Source organism: Oenanthe melanoleuca, chromosome 3, assembly GCF_029582105.1.
Source record: "Oenanthe melanoleuca isolate GR-GAL-2019-014 chromosome 3, OMel1.0, whole genome shotgun sequence".
NCBI classification, from domain to species: domain Eukaryota; kingdom Metazoa; phylum Chordata; class Aves; order Passeriformes; family Muscicapidae; genus Oenanthe; species Oenanthe melanoleuca.
In genome coordinates this window covers 66,207,124-66,227,314 of record NC_079336.1, presented here as the reverse complement: position 1 = coordinate 66,227,314, position 20,191 = coordinate 66,207,124, and the positions used below count along the sequence as shown (strand labels likewise).

General features: G+C 39.2%; 1 protein-coding gene across 1 annotated transcript in view; it reads left to right on the top strand.

The window, feature by feature from the left end:
* The window catches only part of ACTN2 (actinin alpha 2), a 67,525-nt gene extending 49,407 nt beyond the window's left edge, over window positions 1-18,118 (top strand). Inside the window, exons 13-21 of the mRNA XM_056487398.1 lie at window positions 3,398-3,506; window positions 4,323-4,463; window positions 4,609-4,791; window positions 5,927-6,061; window positions 6,539-6,718; window positions 7,074-7,220; window positions 14,390-14,455; window positions 15,339-15,497; window positions 16,813-18,118. Of these exons, the coding sequence (XP_056343373.1) occupies window positions 3,398-3,506; window positions 4,323-4,463; window positions 4,609-4,791; window positions 5,927-6,061; window positions 6,539-6,718; window positions 7,074-7,220; window positions 14,390-14,455; window positions 15,339-15,497; window positions 16,813-16,971 (1,279 nt within the window). The 3' untranslated portion in view covers window positions 16,972-18,118. The remainder of the gene's footprint in view (window positions 1-3,397; window positions 3,507-4,322; window positions 4,464-4,608; window positions 4,792-5,926; window positions 6,062-6,538; window positions 6,719-7,073; window positions 7,221-14,389; window positions 14,456-15,338; window positions 15,498-16,812) is intronic.
* Window positions 18,119-20,191: the final 2,073 nt, after the last annotated feature.

Here is a 20,191-nt window from a genome sequence, read left to right as displayed (position 1 = left end):
TTAATGCCACTTGGTGAACTAACTTAGGATTTAGTTAGTTAGCACTGTGTGTACTTTTTAAAAATTGTTTCAATATTCTTCTAACTATTTGTCCACAGCATATATCCCTGGAAGGAATAGGGATAGTAGAGATCTTACGGGGAATGTCTGAGTCTCCCTGGCAGAACTTGTGGAGGAAGGTGGCGTATCACCTTCCAGGACTTTGACCACAGCTGGTACAATCAGTCTCTCACTTTCATGGAAGGATATTACCCTTACCTTTAATTGACAAAAGGATATAAGTGATCCATTGAAGCAAAAATAAAGTTTGCTCAGTCAGGAACATAATCTAATAAACTTGCTATGCTATAATTAAAAAACACCCCCAACTTTCAGCCAAAAACTCATGAAAGCAAAATCAATCTCAGCCTGTTTCCTCCAAGACTCTACAATCCTGACTTAAAATTTCTTAGCAGATAGGTGGCTTTTGTTGTATTTCTTGAAGGCTAATGAAAAGCCTTCCAAAGAAGGAAGTCTATTAGATAAGGAGCCCTTGTACAGTGTGACTTGCTATCAGTTTTCTCCTTACATACAAGAGTTTACTTCCACAATTTTGGGTTGTTTTTGTTATTTTTAAAATTGTTTGGAAGTTTGGATTAGAGAATACCTAGGCAAACTTGACATCTACAAGTCCATAGGCTCTGATGGGCTGCATCCATGAGTGCTGAAAGAACTGTTGGATACCATAGTGAGGCTCATGATGATCTTTGAAAGGCCATAGCAGTCAGGAGAGGTGCCTGAGGACTGGAAGAAAGCAAATGTCACCCCAGTCTTCAGCAAGTGCAAGAAAGAGGATTCAGGTAGCTCTAGCCTCATCTCAATCCCTGGCAAGATGATGGAGTGTCTGATTCTGGAGGCCATCCTAGCCACAAGGAAGATAGGAAGGTGATCAGGAGTAGTCAGGTAGATCACGCTTGACCAACCCAATTGCCTTCTACAATGAGTCAACTACCTGGATGGAGGAGGGAAGACAGTGGATTTTGCCTCTTTTGACTTTAGTGAGGCTTTAACACTGTCTCACAACATCCACACAGGCAAAGTCAGGCAGTGTGGGCTGGATGAGCAGTGATGTGGATTCAGAACTGGCTGAATGGCAGATCCCAGAGGGTCATACCCAGAGGCACTTGGTCAAGTTGGAGGCCTTGTGGTGTGTCCCAAGGTCCAGCACTGGGCCCAGTGTTGTTTGCCTTGTTCATCAATGACTCAGGTGAAGGGGCAGGTGTCTCCTCAGCAGGTTCACTGACAACACAAAGCTGGGAGGAGGGGCCAATACCCCAGAGGCTGTGCAGCCCTTTGGAAGGACCTCTGCAGGTTGGAGAGATGGGCAGAGGAGCACTGGCTGAACTTTAATCAGGGCATGTGCAGGGTCCTGCACCTGGAGAGGAATAACCCCAGCACCAGCACAGGCTGGGGGCTGAGCTGCTGGAAAGCAGCTCTCTGGAAAAGGACCTGGGGGTCCTGGTGGACAACAAGCTGTCCAAGAGCCAGCAGTGCCCTTGTGGCCAAGAAGGCCAATGGTGTCCTGGGATGGATTAGGAAAAGCATTGCCAGCAGGTCGAGGGAGGGTTCTGCCCTTCTAATGAGCCCTGGTGAAGCACATCTGGAGTACTGTAACCAGTTCTGGTATCCTCAGTTCAAGACAGACATGGAGCTCCTGGAGCAGGCCTGGAGGGATATTCATCAATCAGTAGACTCATCAATTTACATACTATCAGTACCTAAAGGGATGGTGCCAAGAGGATGGAGCCAGGCACGTCTCATTGGTGCCAAGCAATAGGACAACAGGCTGAAACTGATGCACAGGAAGTTCTATCTGAATATGAGGAAGAACTTTACTGTGGGAGTGACCAAGCATTGGAACAGATTGCCCATAGAGGTTGTGGAGTCTGCCATATTGAAGATATTTTAAGAACTACACGATTTTAAGAACTACACAATCCTGTGCCATGTGCTCCAGGATGACCCCACTTGAGCAGGGAAATTGGACCAAATGACCCCTGTAGTCCCTTCCAACCTGACCTACTCTGTCGTTTTGTAATTCTGTGATTCTGTTATGGGAATTTTTTAAACTGTTTTACCATTCTTCACTTTCAACAGTCAATTGATTACAGCACATCTGAATGCTTCTCATACTTCTCAGCTTTATCCCAAACCAGATTGCTCTGACTGGGCTTAGAAGTGGAAACATGAACACTGCCCCTGGCCTACACAGCTTCTGGCCTCTGGCTTCACTGAGGAAAGCTGCCTCTGTTCTCATTTTGTCCTCTGTGATTCTCTGTATTACTGGCAGTGTGATCTATTCATTTTTCTTGCCAATTGCCTAGAGAAGAATGCTAGGGAAAAAAAAGGAACAAATTCTATCTGCCTTTGCTGTCTTGTTCAAGCCTCAAAGTAAACCTTAGATTCATATTGCCATGTGTCACGTATTTACAGTCTCTGCAATGTTAAGTACTGGGCAGGGTGTTCTCAAGGTGAAGCCAAGAGCTAAATTCAATGGATGGTGATGCACCAATAAAAGTGAGTTTCCAAAGTGTCAAACACATGTATTATGGATGCCTATCATTTGCCACTGAGATCAAAAGTTTAGTTTGAAGCAGAGTCAGTGCAGAATCTCAGGACAGAGCCTTAAGAATTAATTCCAGTCTCAGGCACAGTAGTAGGTTTCTTCTATTAGCCTATTAAGTAGGTGAAAAAGCAATGGTAACTGCTACCCTTTGTGAATGCACTCATTCATGCTGGTGCCATATGTTGGTCTGGAGATCCCTGTTCTCCGAACCAGCCAGTTCTGGGGTGTAGAGCTGTGAGGAGTTCCTGGAGAGGAAGATGAAAATTGTTCTCTGCACCCCAAAATCTTGGAAGCCTGTATTAGTATTGCCAGGCTTGTGAGAGATTATACTTTGAACACAACCTGATATGTGTTTCTTAGTTAAATAATTTCAAAGCGTAAGAGGAAAGGATTGGATTATTTAAAACAAAACGGATATTTCAGGCCAACTAATTTAAAAGAGTACCAATCTTTGCAAACTTCATAAAGACCAAGACTGAAGCATTCTGGCCATCAAGGGATTGAATTGATTGTGTCACAGGAATAGCAAAGACAAAGATGCTTAGACATCTTAATTGTCTTTAATACCTGGATGTCACTTGATTTTTCTCACAACAGGGGAGATTGATCCTGTTCCTGTGCTGTGCTTCTTGAAACGCTGAATGCTTAAACACATCTGTACTGCAACATTTGCTTACCTTAGGAAAAATGTTGCAAAAAAGAGGGGAAGAATTGTTGAGGGCCATTGGAAGTGTGAATGCTGCTCCTGTCATTCAAAAAGTCACACAGAGTTTTGTCTTTGCTCTTTCTTAGTGAACTGGACTACCACGATGCTGCAAGTGTCAATGATAGGTGTCAAAAGATATGTGACCAATGGGACAGCCTGGGAACACTCACTCAGAAAAGGAGAGAGGCACTGGAGGTAAACCATATAAGGATCAGCAGCTCAGCTGAGGAAGGGAGAAGAAAATGAACCATTTATTTCAGACCAGGAAATAGTGCCATTGAGCATCCATGTTGGAGTCCAAATAGCAAAAAAACCTTTCCTCAGATGTCTATTTCATTTTGGTGTGGTTACTTTTGCAAATCGACTGAATTACTCAGAATAGACTTGACAGTACTGAGCTCCCCCGGTAGCAGCAACAAACGGCATGTGGTTTGTAGCACCCCTCTCTGGGAATCTGATGTCCAGCAAGGCTAAAAGAAGCCATTGGTTAGTTACCTTTTAGTCATCCTAGTCTGAGTTTGCAGTTTTGCATGCCTTTCTGTTCAGCAGTAGGTTAATTTTTGGTAGTGAGTATTTCAAAGCACTGAAATACTTTGCAAAGCTTTGTTCTTTTGGAAAAGAGGAAGTTACACACATAAATGCCAAGGTGGGAAGCATATGTATAATTCTTTCTTTTTGTACTTAAAATAAATGACTAAATCAAAATTAGTAGATTTTAATTCATTTGCAGATAGATCCCAATAATAAAAATTAAAAAAATATAAAAATACTTAAAATATCAATATTTTACTTCAAAGGCATACCCCTTTTAATGTGTTGGATATGAGAGTATTTCTACTGCAATTAGTTCTATTGCTTTGAGTGAGAATCCTTAAAGCAGATGGTAAAATCAATCAATGCAATCAAATCCTTTTGAAAAGATGAGGCATGACTTTGTTTATGGGTGGGTATGTGTGTGGAGCTAGATCTTGCCCTAATAACAAAAGAATGCACTTTTCCCCACCTGTACAGAGGACAGAGAAATTGCTCGAAACAATTGATCAGCTTCACCTGGAGTTTGCCAAAAGAGCTGCTCCTTTCAACAACTGGATGGAAGGTGCTATGGAAGACCTACAGGACATGTTTATTGTTCATAGCATAGAGGAAATTCAGGTAATTGTTATTTCCTGTATCCACATCCAGTAACCAGAATGTTTGAGAGCCTGAGAGAGGAGCTGTGCTTATTTACAGCAGATCTTCCAGATGCTGGAAGAAATGTTAGAGTTTTCATGCTCTCCCTGTCTGTTTCTGATTTTAGAGTTTAATCTCTGCACATGATCAATTTAAAGCTACTTTGCCAGAGGCAGATGGTGAACGACAGGCCATACTGTCAATCCAGAATGAAGTTGAAAAAGTTATCCAGAGTTACAACATGAGAATAAGTGCAACCAATCCTTACAGCACTGTTACAGTGGAAGAGATTCGTAGCAAGTGGGAAAAGGTAATGTATGCTAAATTGCTAAATACAACAGGGACATTGTAACACATTATTCCAGTTTAGAATTACTGAGAATAGTCAGATAACTTTGCAATAAATCTCTAAATTATTCTAGATCATCAGATGCCAGAATGAATTTCTACAGTACCTTATGCTCTCCCTTATGTTTGCCAGGCTCACTTCACAATATCCCCGTGCTCCTGTCACACAGTATTACCTATGTCCTCTTTGGCTTTCTGCCAGGGCAAGAGAAGCATGTGTCGAGGCTAGTGCAGAGCTGGTGCCTGGCCAGAGGTGCTGTTAAAAGAACAGAAAATTATTGTATTCCTCTCTTAGTATTAAGAGTAATTTTTGTGTTTCTTCTACCCAGATGCTGGCTTTTCAAAAATGTTGTATAAAATCAGCATCTTTGAGACCATTGATGTTTCTGTTCAGTTAGACTAAAATTGGCATTAGCAACTGAAAAGTACTGGGAAGGGATAAAAGAAGGCCTCCTAGAGCAATCTCACCAATTTAATTTCATTAGTAACCAAGACAGATAAAATACTGCAGGCAAATGATTGTGTAAAATCACAAGAACTTTCATGGACAAGAATACTCCCTCAATGGGTAATAAAAATCAAGCATTAAGGACTAAGGTTAGAATCTCCCTGGGCAATTCAGAAGGATAAGCCAAACAAAAGTATTTGCAATGAATTAGAGACCTCCAGATGTGCATGACACAGCATGTCTCATGTTATCCTATTCTAATGGAGGTGCTCAAATAAAATGTTTTGCACTGACTTTTTTTAGAGTAATTGAAAAATCACCTTTATTTTTCAAAAGAAAAACAAAGTAACTGTTTTAAGAGCAATTGAAGTGAAATAATTGTCTCGATCTTGAATCTAACCAGAAGTGAGAATTTCAGAAGAAATTCTCTGCATGTCAGTCTCTAAGGTCAGGCTGCCCAAGACCATGTTACGAATTTCTTATGTTAGCGCAGAATTTGTAAATAAAATCGTGATCATTCTGGCTTGTTCTTCTGATATCGACCTTTAGACCAATAACGAAAACTAGTAGCTGTAGACTTACTTGTTCCATTTGTTTTTAAACTATTCAACTGTGCCTACTCACCTTTAGTGCCTTCCCACTGTTACAGGTGAAGCAGCTGGTGCCTCAGAGGGATCAATCCTTGCAGGAGGAATTAGCCCGCCAGCACGCCAACGAGCGCCTGCGCCGCCAGTTTGCTGCTCAGGCCAATGTCATTGGGCCATGGATCCAGACCAAGATGGAGGTGAGTGTCAGACCCTCATGCAGAAGCTGATGAACAAAGTGATTATCATCTTTTTACTTTATATACAGGACAACAGCAAAGTCAATGACAGTTCACCAGCTGTTTGATCCTAAACTATTTAGCACCTGTTAAGATTATTCTTAAAACTGTGGAACTTTGTACAAGTGGTACCTTGATGGTAACTAGGAGATTCAGCTTTGAAAAATCAATCACTAAACAATTACTGTTTAGCTTCTGCTTTTTGTAGAAAAAGATACCAGTTTCACTGGGGTCTCAATACTAATTCCAGATATAAATGTGACACATTTCTTTTGAAATGTGTTTGTACAGCAAAATTTATCATCTTCAGTGTATGAAGGGTTTATTAATATTGTTTCTTAGTATAAGAATATAACATTTATGTGAACATTGGTCAAATTAGCACATCCAAAGTCTAAATTTTGTTGGACCGGGGGGGGGCCTTTTTTCTTTTGACAGGAAATTGCCCGCAGTTCTATTGAAATGACAGGGCCTTTGGAGGACCAGATGAATCAGCTGAAGCAATATGAGCACAATATCATTAATTATAAACACAATATTGACAAATTGGAAGGAGATCATCAGCTTATACAAGAAGCTCTGGTGTTTGACAACAAGCACACCAACTATACCATGGAGGTAGCCATTTACTCCCTTTTGTATTTATTAGTTTTTTCTGTCCTCTTGTGCCTACCTTCCCTGATTTAAAGGGACTGCCACAGAAGATGTAATTTGGCAGGCTTTCTGACAATCTCATAAGACTTGTTTTCATTTATTTTCACTTTTTAATGAAGAAGTACTCATTTAGAAACCAGCTGTGTATTTTTATAAGGCCATTTTTATTTTTAGTGATCCTTGGTCATAATACAGAGTTTGTGGTATGGATATTGGATATGGATAAATATTTAGAGCTGATTTTTTTCTTATTGTACTTTTTATACTCTTAAAAGAATATATTTGCTTCTGCAATAACTCATTATTTTCTCTCTCATAGCACATCCGTGTTGGTTGGGAGCTCCTGCTTACCACCATTGCTCGGACTATCAATGAGGTTGAGACTCAGATCCTCACAAGAGATGCCAAGGGTATCACCCAGGAACAAATGAATGACTTCAGAGCATCATTCAATCACTTTGACAGGGTACAGTACTCTTGCTTTTCTCAGCTAGCAATATTTATTCTTCCCAAAAGCGAGTTTCTTGGCATTTCAAACATAAGCCTTTTAAAAAAACCTGCAAATGCACTAGCAACGAGTTATTTTTAAAAGAGAAAAAAAGATGAGTTAAGAAAGAATTGGTAGCCTTATAAAGTCAAAGGATAGTTTGGGATGGAAGGGACATTAAAGATCATCTAGTTCCACTCTCTCCACCTTGGGCTGGGATGCCATCCACTAGACCATGTTGCCCAGGGCTCCCCACAGCCTAGTAGCATTGTGCACATAAATTAAAGATTAATTTTTGCTTTTTGAATGTGATGCAGAATTATAGCTCTGCTCATATGGTTTAGTATTTGTTCAAATAAGCAGAACTGCAAAAATCTATGTGTTTTGAAAAATAATATGACCCTTTATTTTAAGACAGTACAGCATATTTTATGTACTTGTTGTTGTCTTCATCTCATTAAATTTAGTTGTAATCTGTATCACAGAGGTTTTTTTCCCCTTTGAATCACAACTTGCCTCCCTAGAAATGTATTTGTAGGGAATATAGTTGGGACACTTGCAGCTGTCCAGGAATATCCTTTGTTTTTCTGGCTGTATGTGGGAAATAAGATGCTGTTACTTTTTTTAGTTATCTAAATATGGATCAATAAAAAAGTAGGAAGGAAAACACTACTGTGAAGAAACTTAACTCACTTCTGTGAGTTAGGCAGTATTCATTAACAGAGTGTTATAAAGATAAATATTAATAGACACAATAGCAAAATATATGCAGAAGGGGATCTTACATTTGCAGCTGGAGAACACTCTGAATATGAGTTAGTTCTGATGGCTCTGTGCTCACATGAACCCACCTTTAAAACCAAGTTCATAGTTCAAACACTGAAAAAACTTATCATAATGCAGCACCAGTCTGTTGAGTCAGCTCCTTTAAATTGGTTCAGGATGCAGCAAAATGCCATTTTCTCTTCACTAATATCCTGTTTGTCTAGCACTGCTCAAATTGGTTGCCCATACCTGCACTTACATTTAATATGGATTGGATGCTGATAGTCACAGTTTACTAAATCTTCTTTAGAATACCCCTAACTGTTTAGGAAGAAGACCAGAATTGTCAAACCTCTTCTTGCTGAAGAAACATACAAGCATAGCCACAGAACTAGGAATGGATTTTATGGAAAAATCTTAACCTGATTCTAGTACAGCATAATTATTTTTTGTATTTTCTAAGGAAGCAGAAGATAACATCACAAAAGCAGAGATAGATTTCCCAGGGTGGAATGATGTAGCATACCAAATGGCTTTCCCAATGCACTGGAGCAGATAATTGAGCAATTAGAACTACTAAAAGCAGACAAAGTACCAGGTCTGGATAAATTACATGCCTGTATTTGAGAGACCTCTCTAAGGGAAACCAAGGTCTTTCACAAAGATTTGACAGCTCCCTAAAGATGAGGAAGCAAAGTGACTGAATCCAAGTATATTTTACACTGGATGGCCATTTCTAGCATCCCTGTACCTCTGTAGTACATAGGTGAGTTCTCTGGCCTGCTCACAGCAAGGCTGGCTCAGTGGCTGAGCACTTATCACAGTCAGCTCTTTGTGCCTCAGGCTGCCTGAAGGGAGAAGCTAAATCCTACACCAACCAGCCCTATCCATGTTATGAATTTTCAGGCTTTGCAGATGTAGTAAAACATTGAAATACCAAGCATAAAACAGAGCAAGGCCTTAGGAAAGGTTGTTTGACCTGGAAGAAGGTGGTTGTGTCACACAGCTGCTAGCACACTGGAGATGGGCTACAACAATAATGTGTAACTCAAAATTGCTTCCCAGCTCCTTGATTCTTTCTTGTTCCTGACTATCTCTTTCCTCAGGCTATAATGGGTCATGGCTTTAGGCTGTGTCCCTTCTGCCCTGGTTCCCGTTGCTGGAAGCCTGAATGGCCAGGTCAGAAGCAGAAGGAGACAGATGTTTCATCTATCATGCATCCTCATCTATGGCCTCAACAACCTGGGCCTGGTCTGCAAGTTTAGCTGTAGACCCTGCCTTTCCCCATGACAGATATAATCCAATGGCTTAAAAAAAGAGGTCTGGAAGGATCACATAAAGAAAGGAGCATTTTACAAATGCCCTCTTTAATATACCCTGTTCCTCAGAATCAGACATGGGAAACTGGTCTAGATGGACTTTTGCACAGAGTGTAACAATTATTTCTCATAGCAAAATGCAAGTTGAAGGGAAGAAGGTAAGATCTAAAACCATTCAACCATCAGGCCCGTCTTTATGGAGGGAACAGATAGTAGAAACACTGATTAAAGAGGACATTGTAAGGATTAAATTACACTGTTACTTAATGGGCAGATGTAATTCAATCTACACAGACTAGAGGGAGACTTTGAACAAACAGGTTGGGAAAAGACAGGCATGTTTTTAATTTTTCTATCTTCCCTATGTCCTTGCACACTCGAATATTTAGTGTTGGTGAATGAAGGAAACTCAAATGCTTCAGAGTTACTTCAGTGTACATAAAAAAATGAAGACTTTATATTTGTTCATGTTTAGATAGAGAAGGCAGTAATGGATTCTTTTATGGTTTTGATTTCCTTAAATAGAAATGAAGATAAAACTGGATTATCTGAACATAAGCACTACCATGAAAAATACTGTCTTTTTCATGTCAGATGGAATTAACAATATATGTAAAACTTCTGTGGCACTTAGCAGCATTTCTGAATGCTTGATATAGTTTAAAAATACATTTGAAGGATTGGACTACTGTTCACCATGATGAATAGCCAGAAAGGATCCCAAAAATTAATACTGTCACTGACAAGGAGGCTTTAAATATCTAAGTACAACAGAATAATTTATGCATGGTATTGCTCTGACTTGTGTGGCATTTCTCCCATTTAAGACATTTTTTAATGTCTGACAGTGTGTATTGAGGATGTCAGCGAAGTACTAATATGCAGAGTAGCTCCCTTCCCCATTTTAAAGTATGTATTTTGGTATACATAAATCTAACAACTCTTTTTAGGGTGCTTCTAGGAACAACTATCTTTTCTTATGAATCTGAGAAAGGAACCCCTATCTTCCTCCGTGGGAAGAATATATTAAAAAAAAAATCTCACAGTGCATGTGAGAATTACATGAGCAGGCAGAAAAAGTAGTGCTTCTTTCAGTGCATCCCCAGCAGAGGTGTGCTGGCACAGAGAGCTTTACAAGTCAACTTTGAAAAGGCAAACAGGCTCTCTCCCCTGGCTCATGGGGGTAACCCTCCTGGCTCTTGTGTTCCCAGCAGGCATGTGCCCATGCTGGTTGGTTCCCCAGGGGTTATTCCTGATGCTTGCCCTTGCTTACATTGCTGCCCTACTCCTTGCTAGAGATTGTGCCTGAAGGCACAGTCTAGTTGTAGTTATAAATATACATCTTCAGCAATGCTGCTGTATTTCCTTCCTTAATGTGACTGCATAGAGAAAAAAAGAGAAAGTGGGACACAGTGTCTGAATCACAGAGGCAGTTTAGAAGTGTTCAAAATGGTGCATAGCTGAATGATGGTATGCAGCCAAATCAGGATACCACACAGATAGGTTTGTCAGTCAGTGGTTTTGACACATATTTATACAGGGATTCCTTTTTCAGATTCAGTATATTTAGTAAATTCTAAATAAGATTGCAAAGTACGTGATGAAATATCTGCAGCTGCTCTGCCTGTACTATTTTAATGGCTGCTAATACTTTCTACTATTGATTTTTCTGCAAACCTCAGATTTCAAGTAGGAGCTCTGCATGCAGAAAAATGGCATCATGCCACCCTATATCTTGCTAACAGAAAAACAACAGCTCCTATTAAAGGAATCATATGTTCAGGCTTAAGCAGGTTGATTAGCATTCAGGAAAATTAAGGACATATTTAAGAATGGATTAGTTGGACTCAGAAATTCACTTATTTTATAAGGTCACAGATAAAACACAAGGAGAAGGGAAAAGATTTCTGGAGATTAATAATGAAACATGAAGGAGATTTCAGTGTTTTTCTTTGTATTGGCAGGAAAAGATGAACAAGGCAAAGTTATTTATATGCATTAAAAGGTTAATTTCAGCTCCTAATGTTAGTCTGCAAACAATAAAAATAAATATCAAGAACCATTTCCACTTGAGAAAGCCTTCACATGGGCTTGATCCATGCCTTAATTTGCAAAACGCTGTTGAGTTCTGTGAAACTGATATACTGCAAAGATGCTTTTTTAGGCAACATATGATGAAGATTTGAAAATTTCACTACAAAATGTGAAAACCTGCTATAGCACTTGGCACTACTACCTGGACCGTCACTAGGGAGTCCCACTTAACCATATGACTGTTCTGAGCTGCAGCACAACCACTGCACTCCTCTCCCACAGAAAATGGTATCTGGAGGATGTGCCAGCCCCTCACTCCCATCTTCCCTTCACTGCTTCAGCTCCTGCTGCTGGCTGGGGAGCTCCTGCTCACACTGACCACCCACTGGAGTGGGGTGGTAGCTGATGATCCTCCACCAACACCTGCTACAGGAGATGGAGGGGCAGGATTTGGCTCTTAACTCCCATTTTTATATTACTTTTGTTTCGCAGTCACACAGAAGTATCTTCAGCTTTAGAAATGAGGTGAAATGAGTAACTTCACCTGGGACCTGCCATAGCCTGTCTCCAGGACAGCTTTTGAAAGTTTCAAACCGGCCTAGATTAACATTTTGAGAATGATAAAATAAGCCATTTTGAACACTTTATAGCAGAAATCATCATATTAAATGGAAACATTAAAGAATAAAAACATCACTGCGATTATGGCTTTTAACTAACTAGTAACTTAACTTTGTAACTTAACTTTGCTTTTTTTCTCTTCCTTGACTTCCCACTGTTATTTTTCATCTTTCCTTTATGGCACTGGTGGATGTTCATGCAGAGGAAGTCAATAACAGCATGATATTTTAAAAATGCATGGTGTTATTAACTTACTAAGGCACCACTCCATCCTATTAGTATATTAAATAAGCCCAGTGCATTTGTTAAAACTCATATTTTATCTATGCATAGCTATATAGAAATTTTCAAAAATAAATTATTCATCTAGCAGGCAACTATGTAGCAGACAGAAAGCTTTGGATCTTGTCCAAACTGTCTGTAGAATCAATAAGGGTAATAATTTTTCATCTTCTCCTTAATTGTGTTTATGTTAACTCACTCTAAAGTGCCCCTTTGATGGGACACATTTTGTATGAACAGGAAGAAAAAGACAAGCCAGTCTGTTTTTAATAAGTTAGTGTGAATTTCTTCACCTGCAAAATAAAAAAAGTTATTAGTTCAAAACAATGTTCCAGACTGATGTGGTATTACTAGGGAACCATTTCACCTGGAATTCAATGGTGCATTTTAAAAGTCAGTTTTCAAAGCAAAACCTGACTGTATATATTGTTAAAGACAGATAACTGAAAATAAGTTGTCAATTATAAATTTATTTTGTACTTATCTCCTTTGAGATATGCATATTATATTAAGTAGTACTACCAGATGAAGAATGAAGTAACAGTGATTGAGGGGGGAAAATATGTTTTGCCCAGGTTCAGTGATATTTTTATTGCATCTCACATACACTGCATGACAACAGAAAAGGAAGGAAACAAATGGCAGTTCATAGAATGAAATCTGCATTGTCAGCAAAGGTATAATAAAAAAGATGGAAGGAAACAGAGTTTTATTTCTGTAGTTAAAGTGAGGACCCTCTCCTACTAAGAAAAAGTCTGAAGCATGAAACTGCAGAAACTGCACACTTTTTAGGTAATTCATTGCATATGTTCACATTACATTTCCATGAAATTCTGGAAGAATGTGATTATTAATTTGCAAATAGTATGTTCTTTACTAACCAACTAACCTGACCTGTGACTTTCTTTCCTTTCCCCTTCCCAAATGCATGACCTGTGATGGGATGTTAGGACGCATCTGACAATCTGCAGTCTGATGAATTTAAAGCCTGCCTCATCAGTCTAGGACAGGTTGGAAATGACCTGCAGGTAGAGGAAACTGAAATAATTCTGTTTTCAGATATAACAATAGCCAAAAAGAATGCATGTTTAAACTCCAGTCTTTGAAAAGATCCTGCCTTAGGGAAGACAACTGGTGTAGATGGACTGTCAGCATCACTTTGAGCTGTATTTTTCTTTGCATTTTTCAAAGATTTTTCAGTTTGCTTGTTTTACTTGGTTTGAAATATTTTATTTGGACACTACTAGATACCTAGGAGAGCTCCTATGCTTCTTGCACTCAGACTTTTGTCAATTTTCCTTTCCTCAGACTCAATACAAGTTCTCATATGCTCCCTCCTAATACAGGATGACACAGTTCTCTCCAAGCCACTGCAATCTATCACAGCACAGAGGAAACATTTATTTACCTTATTACATTTAATGTTTACTCAGCTTTGAGTCTAGAATGTTGCAGATATATGTTATTCCCTGAAAAATGAGCAGCCTCATTTTATACAAGGTCTTCAACTGATCTCCTTCTAAGTCTTGCAGGTCTCATCCTTTAGGCCAGTACGCACATTTCTGCTGTAGTCAGGGTCTTGACAGCCTGCAGTCAGAAGGAAAATCCCTATACTTATTTCCCATATATCAGCAGACTGCTCTCATAATGTATTTACTTTGGCCTTGGAATGAAGTATTTCACTCTTTTTCACAGTACTTTTAGCTGCTAGAGATTTCAAGCGGAACATTTCAAAGAGATTTCATATCAGGGAGGCAGCTTGAGCATCTGCTGAGTTTCACTAGTTTAGTAACAACTTTTCTCCTTGCACTTCTCTTTGTCTTCTCTGGTTGTGTTCTCTGTATTCTCGTCCCATTCATCTCCTTTTCTCCCTTATCTCTCCCCTAACCTTTCCTGATGTTACTTTTTTGTGGTGAAAATGTCTCTTTACTGTGTGTAATATGTTAGTTACTTCTTCCTCTTTTAAAACTGATGATGATTCTCGTGACCTGATCTGGCAACATCAATGAATACTGTTCATGCACTGGATCCAATATGCCAATGGTCCAAACTCGCCATCTCTGTGGAAATTACCTTGGATTCTTCAAACCCTTCCTTCTATATTCCTTATGTTGCTTTGGCCAATAGAGGAAGAATGGATTGATGGACCATGATGATTTCAGAGCTTGCTTAATTTCAATGGGTTATGATTTGGTATGAGCTTTAAGAAAAAATATCAACTGATTGTGCTCACAGCTAAAATGTTAACCACAGCAATACTAAAAGCTTATCTAAATAGAGAGGATACTAATGTCATTTATACTAGAGACAGTACTTTCTTTCTTTTTCCTTTATTTTCAAATGGTTAAAAGGGAAGTTAAAAGTAAAACAAGACACTTGAAAACCATATTCTCTGGTGCACTGCATTGCTCTTTGAATTAAGGAAACTTTAAGAGTTGAAATTAACAGTTATTAAACTAATGTTTCTGTAAATTTCTCCTTTTCTACCTGCATGATAAAGAATGAGTTCGATACTGTTTAATTTTCATAAACTTGACTTGGAGGTTGCATTTTCTTTGCTTCAATTATTTATTCTAAAAATTTACTCTGAAATTCACCTTTTTAATGGAAAAGAAAGAGATTATCCTTAGTCAAGCTGTCCTGTATTTGGCATGAAATGTTCAGAATTGTTTCCCTTCTTAGTTCAGACTACACTGCTTGTTGGGCTATTGTTTCACTTCCCTGCATGGTACCTAAACTACAATGGTTTTAGGATGAAAGGGAAAATAAAGTGTTAAGTTAGAACAAGTTAAACATGCATTGTGGGAGGGTGGGAGGGAAAGAAGATGGTGACAGTTAATTGAAAGCTACATATTTTATGTATTTAGGACAAAGGATACACTTTTCAAAAGCACAGTCCTTTTTACAGAAGTGGGGTGGGCATTTAAGATGCAGATTTCATCGGCTCTTATGTTGATGTTCCTGAGTTAGGAAGATAAGCTCTGTAACCAGTGGTGCTGACTGGTTTATGAGAGGCTCAGGCTGCTGGAGATCGGTATTATGGTGACCATTTTCTTTGTTTTGGATTCTGTGAAAGGGTGAAGCTGAGTTTGCCCGAATCATGTCTCTGGTTGACCCCAATGGGCAAGGAACTGTCACTTTCCAGTCCTTCATTGACTTCATGACCAGAGAAACGGCAGATACAGACACAGCTGAGCAAGTGATAGCTTCCTTCAGAATCCTGGCTTCAGATAAGGTCAGTCACTGTGCTGCTGCTCTAAGGATTCAATCCCGTTTAGCCCTTCTTGTTACAAGCCTTTTAGTAATACTGAAGCTTTGCAGTTTGTCAGACTTCAGAGGAAGCATGTGCCTTTTCTTCTTGTTTGGAACCAGGACTCTTACCTGAAACGGGTGCAGAATACAAGGCTTGTGTATCCTCATATGAACGGACAGCCAACATAAAGTTAGGCATCTTAGACAAGCCTTAGTTTGTCTGTATAACGGATATACTGTACATCAGGTTATTTCCACACCACAGCCTTGATTAGAGGGGAACTCGTTCTGCCTTTCACACTGTTGTCTGGATGTTTCAATGCAGATTTTGGCCCTCTAGAGCATAGCCTAGATGAGATGCACAAGACTACACCTGGTTGTGAACAATATTGTGGCCACTCAATAGGGTGATGCAAGGTGGTGTATCCATATCCTAGCAGGAGCAGCAGGAGGAAACCTCCTCTAGTTACTGGGTTTGTAGAGGAAGCTCCTGAATTTGGCATACTTTTATGCCCACTGCCAGATGCACTTGTGACTGACTTGTGTTTGAAGATGCAAGGGAGTGTAATGGCAACACAAGAGCTTCTGGAGGACCTAGGGCCATAAACAGTGCTGCCTCTAAACCAATCCTGTACTGTGGAGAAAGGAGAGATCACAGCAGTACAGGTCTATTTGCCCAAGCTCGCTCTATTGATTTTCTCATTCCAGCTGCTTGTATTGATTTTGTGATCTGAGTTAATGTGGACCACATTTTAAATTCCAGACGTGTTCTCAGTAGCAATTCATGTGGAAAATGGTCTCAGAAAAAAGTGGTTTTCATTATATTACTATTTTAAACAATGTCAAGTCTATTAACAGAGGGTATCCCTCATGTCATAAATGCAAACCATTAAGAACAATAATGCATCTTTCTTTACACATATATTAGAACCTTGAAACTAACAGGAACTACCTGCATCTGTCCTCTCACTGCAGAAGGGGCAGTAGTGCACTGCAGAGATACTGACTATCCAGGGATAAGCTGTATCTGTAGCAGTCTGCCCATGGTTGCACAGTGTTTGGTAGCTAACACACACATGCAATCACCTATCCTGAGACTGCAGTCTGACTTAATCAGTTTGTTGGTGGAACTGTCCCCTTCAATTCATAATTTGTGATGGAATTTACTGAGGAAAACATTTGGTCTCAGAAAAACAGGCAAGATGTCCAAATTTATGAGTCACAGTTACAGAAAATAAATATATTTTGTGTTTTTGAAGAACATATACTGAATTTGTCAATCCTTTTCCTCCTCCCAGCCTTATATCCTGGCAGATGAGCTGCGTCGAGAGCTGCCTCCTGAGCAGGCTCAGTACTGCATCAAGAGAATGCCTCCGTACACCGGCCCAGGATCTGTTCCTGGGGCTCTGGATTACACCTCTTTTTCATCAGCACTGTATGGAGAGAGCGACCTCTGATTCAGTAATTGGCTGTATTCATGGTAGACATTAAAAATACCCACCTTATTGCCCAGATTGCTTCTCAAAAGCTTTGACAAGCTGATTTAAAAACAAATTTTACAAATACAGTAGGTACCGTCAGTGTAAAGCGCTAGTAACTGAAGTAAGCGGTGTATATTAATGTGTGCAGCACGCTCGATACCTGCCTTGTTGGTTTTAGGTTGCCTGTCCTATGCAATGCTAGAAAATCTATTTTTAAAATTGCAAGACATTAACTTTGGAAATCTGTTCAGAAAACAGAACAGAAAATCCAAAACCATTGAAACTCGCAAAATATTTCTCCATTTTTGAAATGTTTCAATGCCATATGCGCTTCTTTTACAATGTTCATAAAACTATGTTAGAAGTCATGCTTTTTTTCTTTCATAGAGCAATATTGCTTTCATGATTTATGATTTTCTATGCTTCTATTGGTGGAATTTAATAAAATACTAAAATGCAGATTTTCAGGGAAGAAATGTAACAACCACATAAATGACTTAATTACAAAAATAATACAGAATGCTATGATTTTGTCACAAAGAGTTGTAATATAAGGGGGAAAAGCTGATTAAAGTGCAGTTTTAGAGTTCTGTAAGCAGTTCTTTTCTTTTAGGCCTTTAACAGTTGAGGGAATACAAGTTTTATAATCAGAAATAATAAGGAAGCTAATTTCATGTGAACTGTTTTGTTATGAAACCCTCATTCTTGTCTATGTTGGACAGTCTTTGTTTCTCAGTATAAGAATGCATTATTGTATGTAATAGTGGGCAACATTCATCTCTATCCTGCATAAAGCAAGCTCCCATATGAGCAAATGTAGTTATGGTTGTCTTGCAGCTTTCACTGTTCAGTGCTCAAAATTCAGTTTGTCTTGACTTCTGCTGTGTCGCAGGCAGTTCTGTCTGTACCCTGCTCCTGTGTGCTAGACGTTTACTGGTTTTTTTCCATCTTGAGAAATGACAGAGAATAAAAGCAGTAACTTTTTTACTTGAATCCTACTGACACTGAGGAAATGCAATGTAATCAAACAAAACCATTTACAAATGGTGAAGCGAGCTGTGCAGCCCAGTGCTATTAAAGCAATGATGTGCCTATTAAATAAAGTCTGCTTTTCAAAACCTTATGAGACTGTCATTGGCAATTGACCTAGTGGCTCCCTCTAAGGACTGGAAACATTTCTGAACGTCGGAGTTTTCAGATGCTAATGGTTCAAAGTCTGTCACACATTTCAATACATTGTGTCTGCTTGAACGTGTCTTTCTGTGTGCTGGAGGGACAGGTCTGCTTTCATGAAGAGAGATGGAGCTCAGAACGAATTGAAGAGCTTCCATTTAGGTCACCTGAGCACAGATGTCCATAGCTTGTTAGACTTCAAGCTTAGTTTGATTTCAGTGCTTTTGAGGATATCGGCCTTAACTTCTCCGTATGTCATTTTTCCTCATCTGCAAAAAAGCAGGTGTTAAGGATGCAATGGTGCTTTCCTTGGCTATTGTTTGGGAATATAAGGATGGCAAGCATTAAAAATCTGTGATTTCAATCCTAAAGCAGGCACCCACAGGTTAAGGTGGGTTGACCGGGAGCAATTTCAAAACAATCCCAGAGGAGACAGACAATGACCTCTTCCTTCTCCCTTGTGTAAAAAGGCCAGCAGAGGACTTGCTAGGGCTAGGATCTCATCTCCTACAGTGCATGTGCAGCTTTGTGCACAGCCAGGAGCTGCTACTGCCACTGCTGATAATTCCATGGTGCAGTGCCATCTCCTTCTGTGATGACAGTGCCTGTACAAGCTAAGCCAGGGAGCTCTGCCTTAAAGCAAAGCCATTTCCAGCTAAATGACTGCTCGTCAGGCTGAATCCTATTAAAAAATAAATCTGTATATCTCTCATTGTCACAGTTTAATGAAACTGGAAAAATAAAACATTGAGCTTCTGAGTGTGGCACAAAAGCAAAATGCCAGTGCTACAGGCAGGATTATGCAAAAAAATTGGCACAAAGTTTATATTTGACACCTCTCTCAGGTGTTGTTCATGTTTTCTATCCACTAATTTTTTTGTTGTGATATTATTCCTGTTTTTTGATAGTATGGAAGGGACTTTTAAGCTCTTCCTTTAGCTGTGTTCTGTTATCAAAGCATGTGAGAGATAATGTTATCAGCAGCAAGACAAAAAAACTTTTGCGAAGTAATTTTTCCAATTTTATATCAGGTTTCTAATTTCTGAAGTAGAATGAACAACCAGTAGCTGAGAACTGCAGGGATTATTATCCATTCACACTTGCCTAAAAATGTTATACCATAATTATTACTTTAATATGTCTTTCATGTAAAATGAAGATATATCATAAAATGATTTCTCCCAGTATGAATATAAGTAAGCTGTGTTATTTTACCCTAAACAGGGTAATCCTCAAATTCCTTTAAAATATTCTGTGATCACGTTCAGGGGCTATGGATTTTGCAGAGATTTTCTTTTCCCCTAAGGCTCTGTTTTTAGTAGGTGGCATTTGTATATTTCTGCAGGATCACTTTTCACACTGGGAATCAACACAGCAACATTTTCTGTCCATGTAATTCTGTCAGCAAACTAGTTCTACTGAAAAGAAGTACAGTAGCTGAGTCGAGGGTAATGAATGTGTCAATCACAGAGGCCAAATCAAGGTTCAATAGCTGGAGGTACAGCATAATTTTGATGAACATGTGAATGGAGGTTGTAGAATAAATTACAATTCACAAAAGTCAGTAAGGTTTTAAGTTGCTTTCATGACTATAATACAGATGTCTTCTATGACTTTACATGAATACAACAGTTCTTTGAAAAACTTCCTGCCAAGATAATTTTGATTCCATAATAATAATTTTCAGATTTAATAATTCTCACTTATTTTTAGAAGGTGCTGATACAGGTAGAAATCTGCTGTCAGTTTTATGCTACCTTCACACCTCCCTTCTCTGTACAGTTTTCATCACTGTTTTCTTTATCCACTGACCACAAAAGGCTTGGGTCAGAGCCACTCCTAGAGGCTTGTATTTTCATGAGAATATCCTGTTGCTCAGTTTCTGAATTCTTGGAGGAGATCATGTTCATTTATTCAGGTTGTTCATGGTGTTTGTAAAGGTTATCCCAGACATGAGTGGTCTCACTGAAGGAGGAAAATAGTTCCTGTTAGCAGCTGGATTTGGATGGTAAGCAGTTCCCTT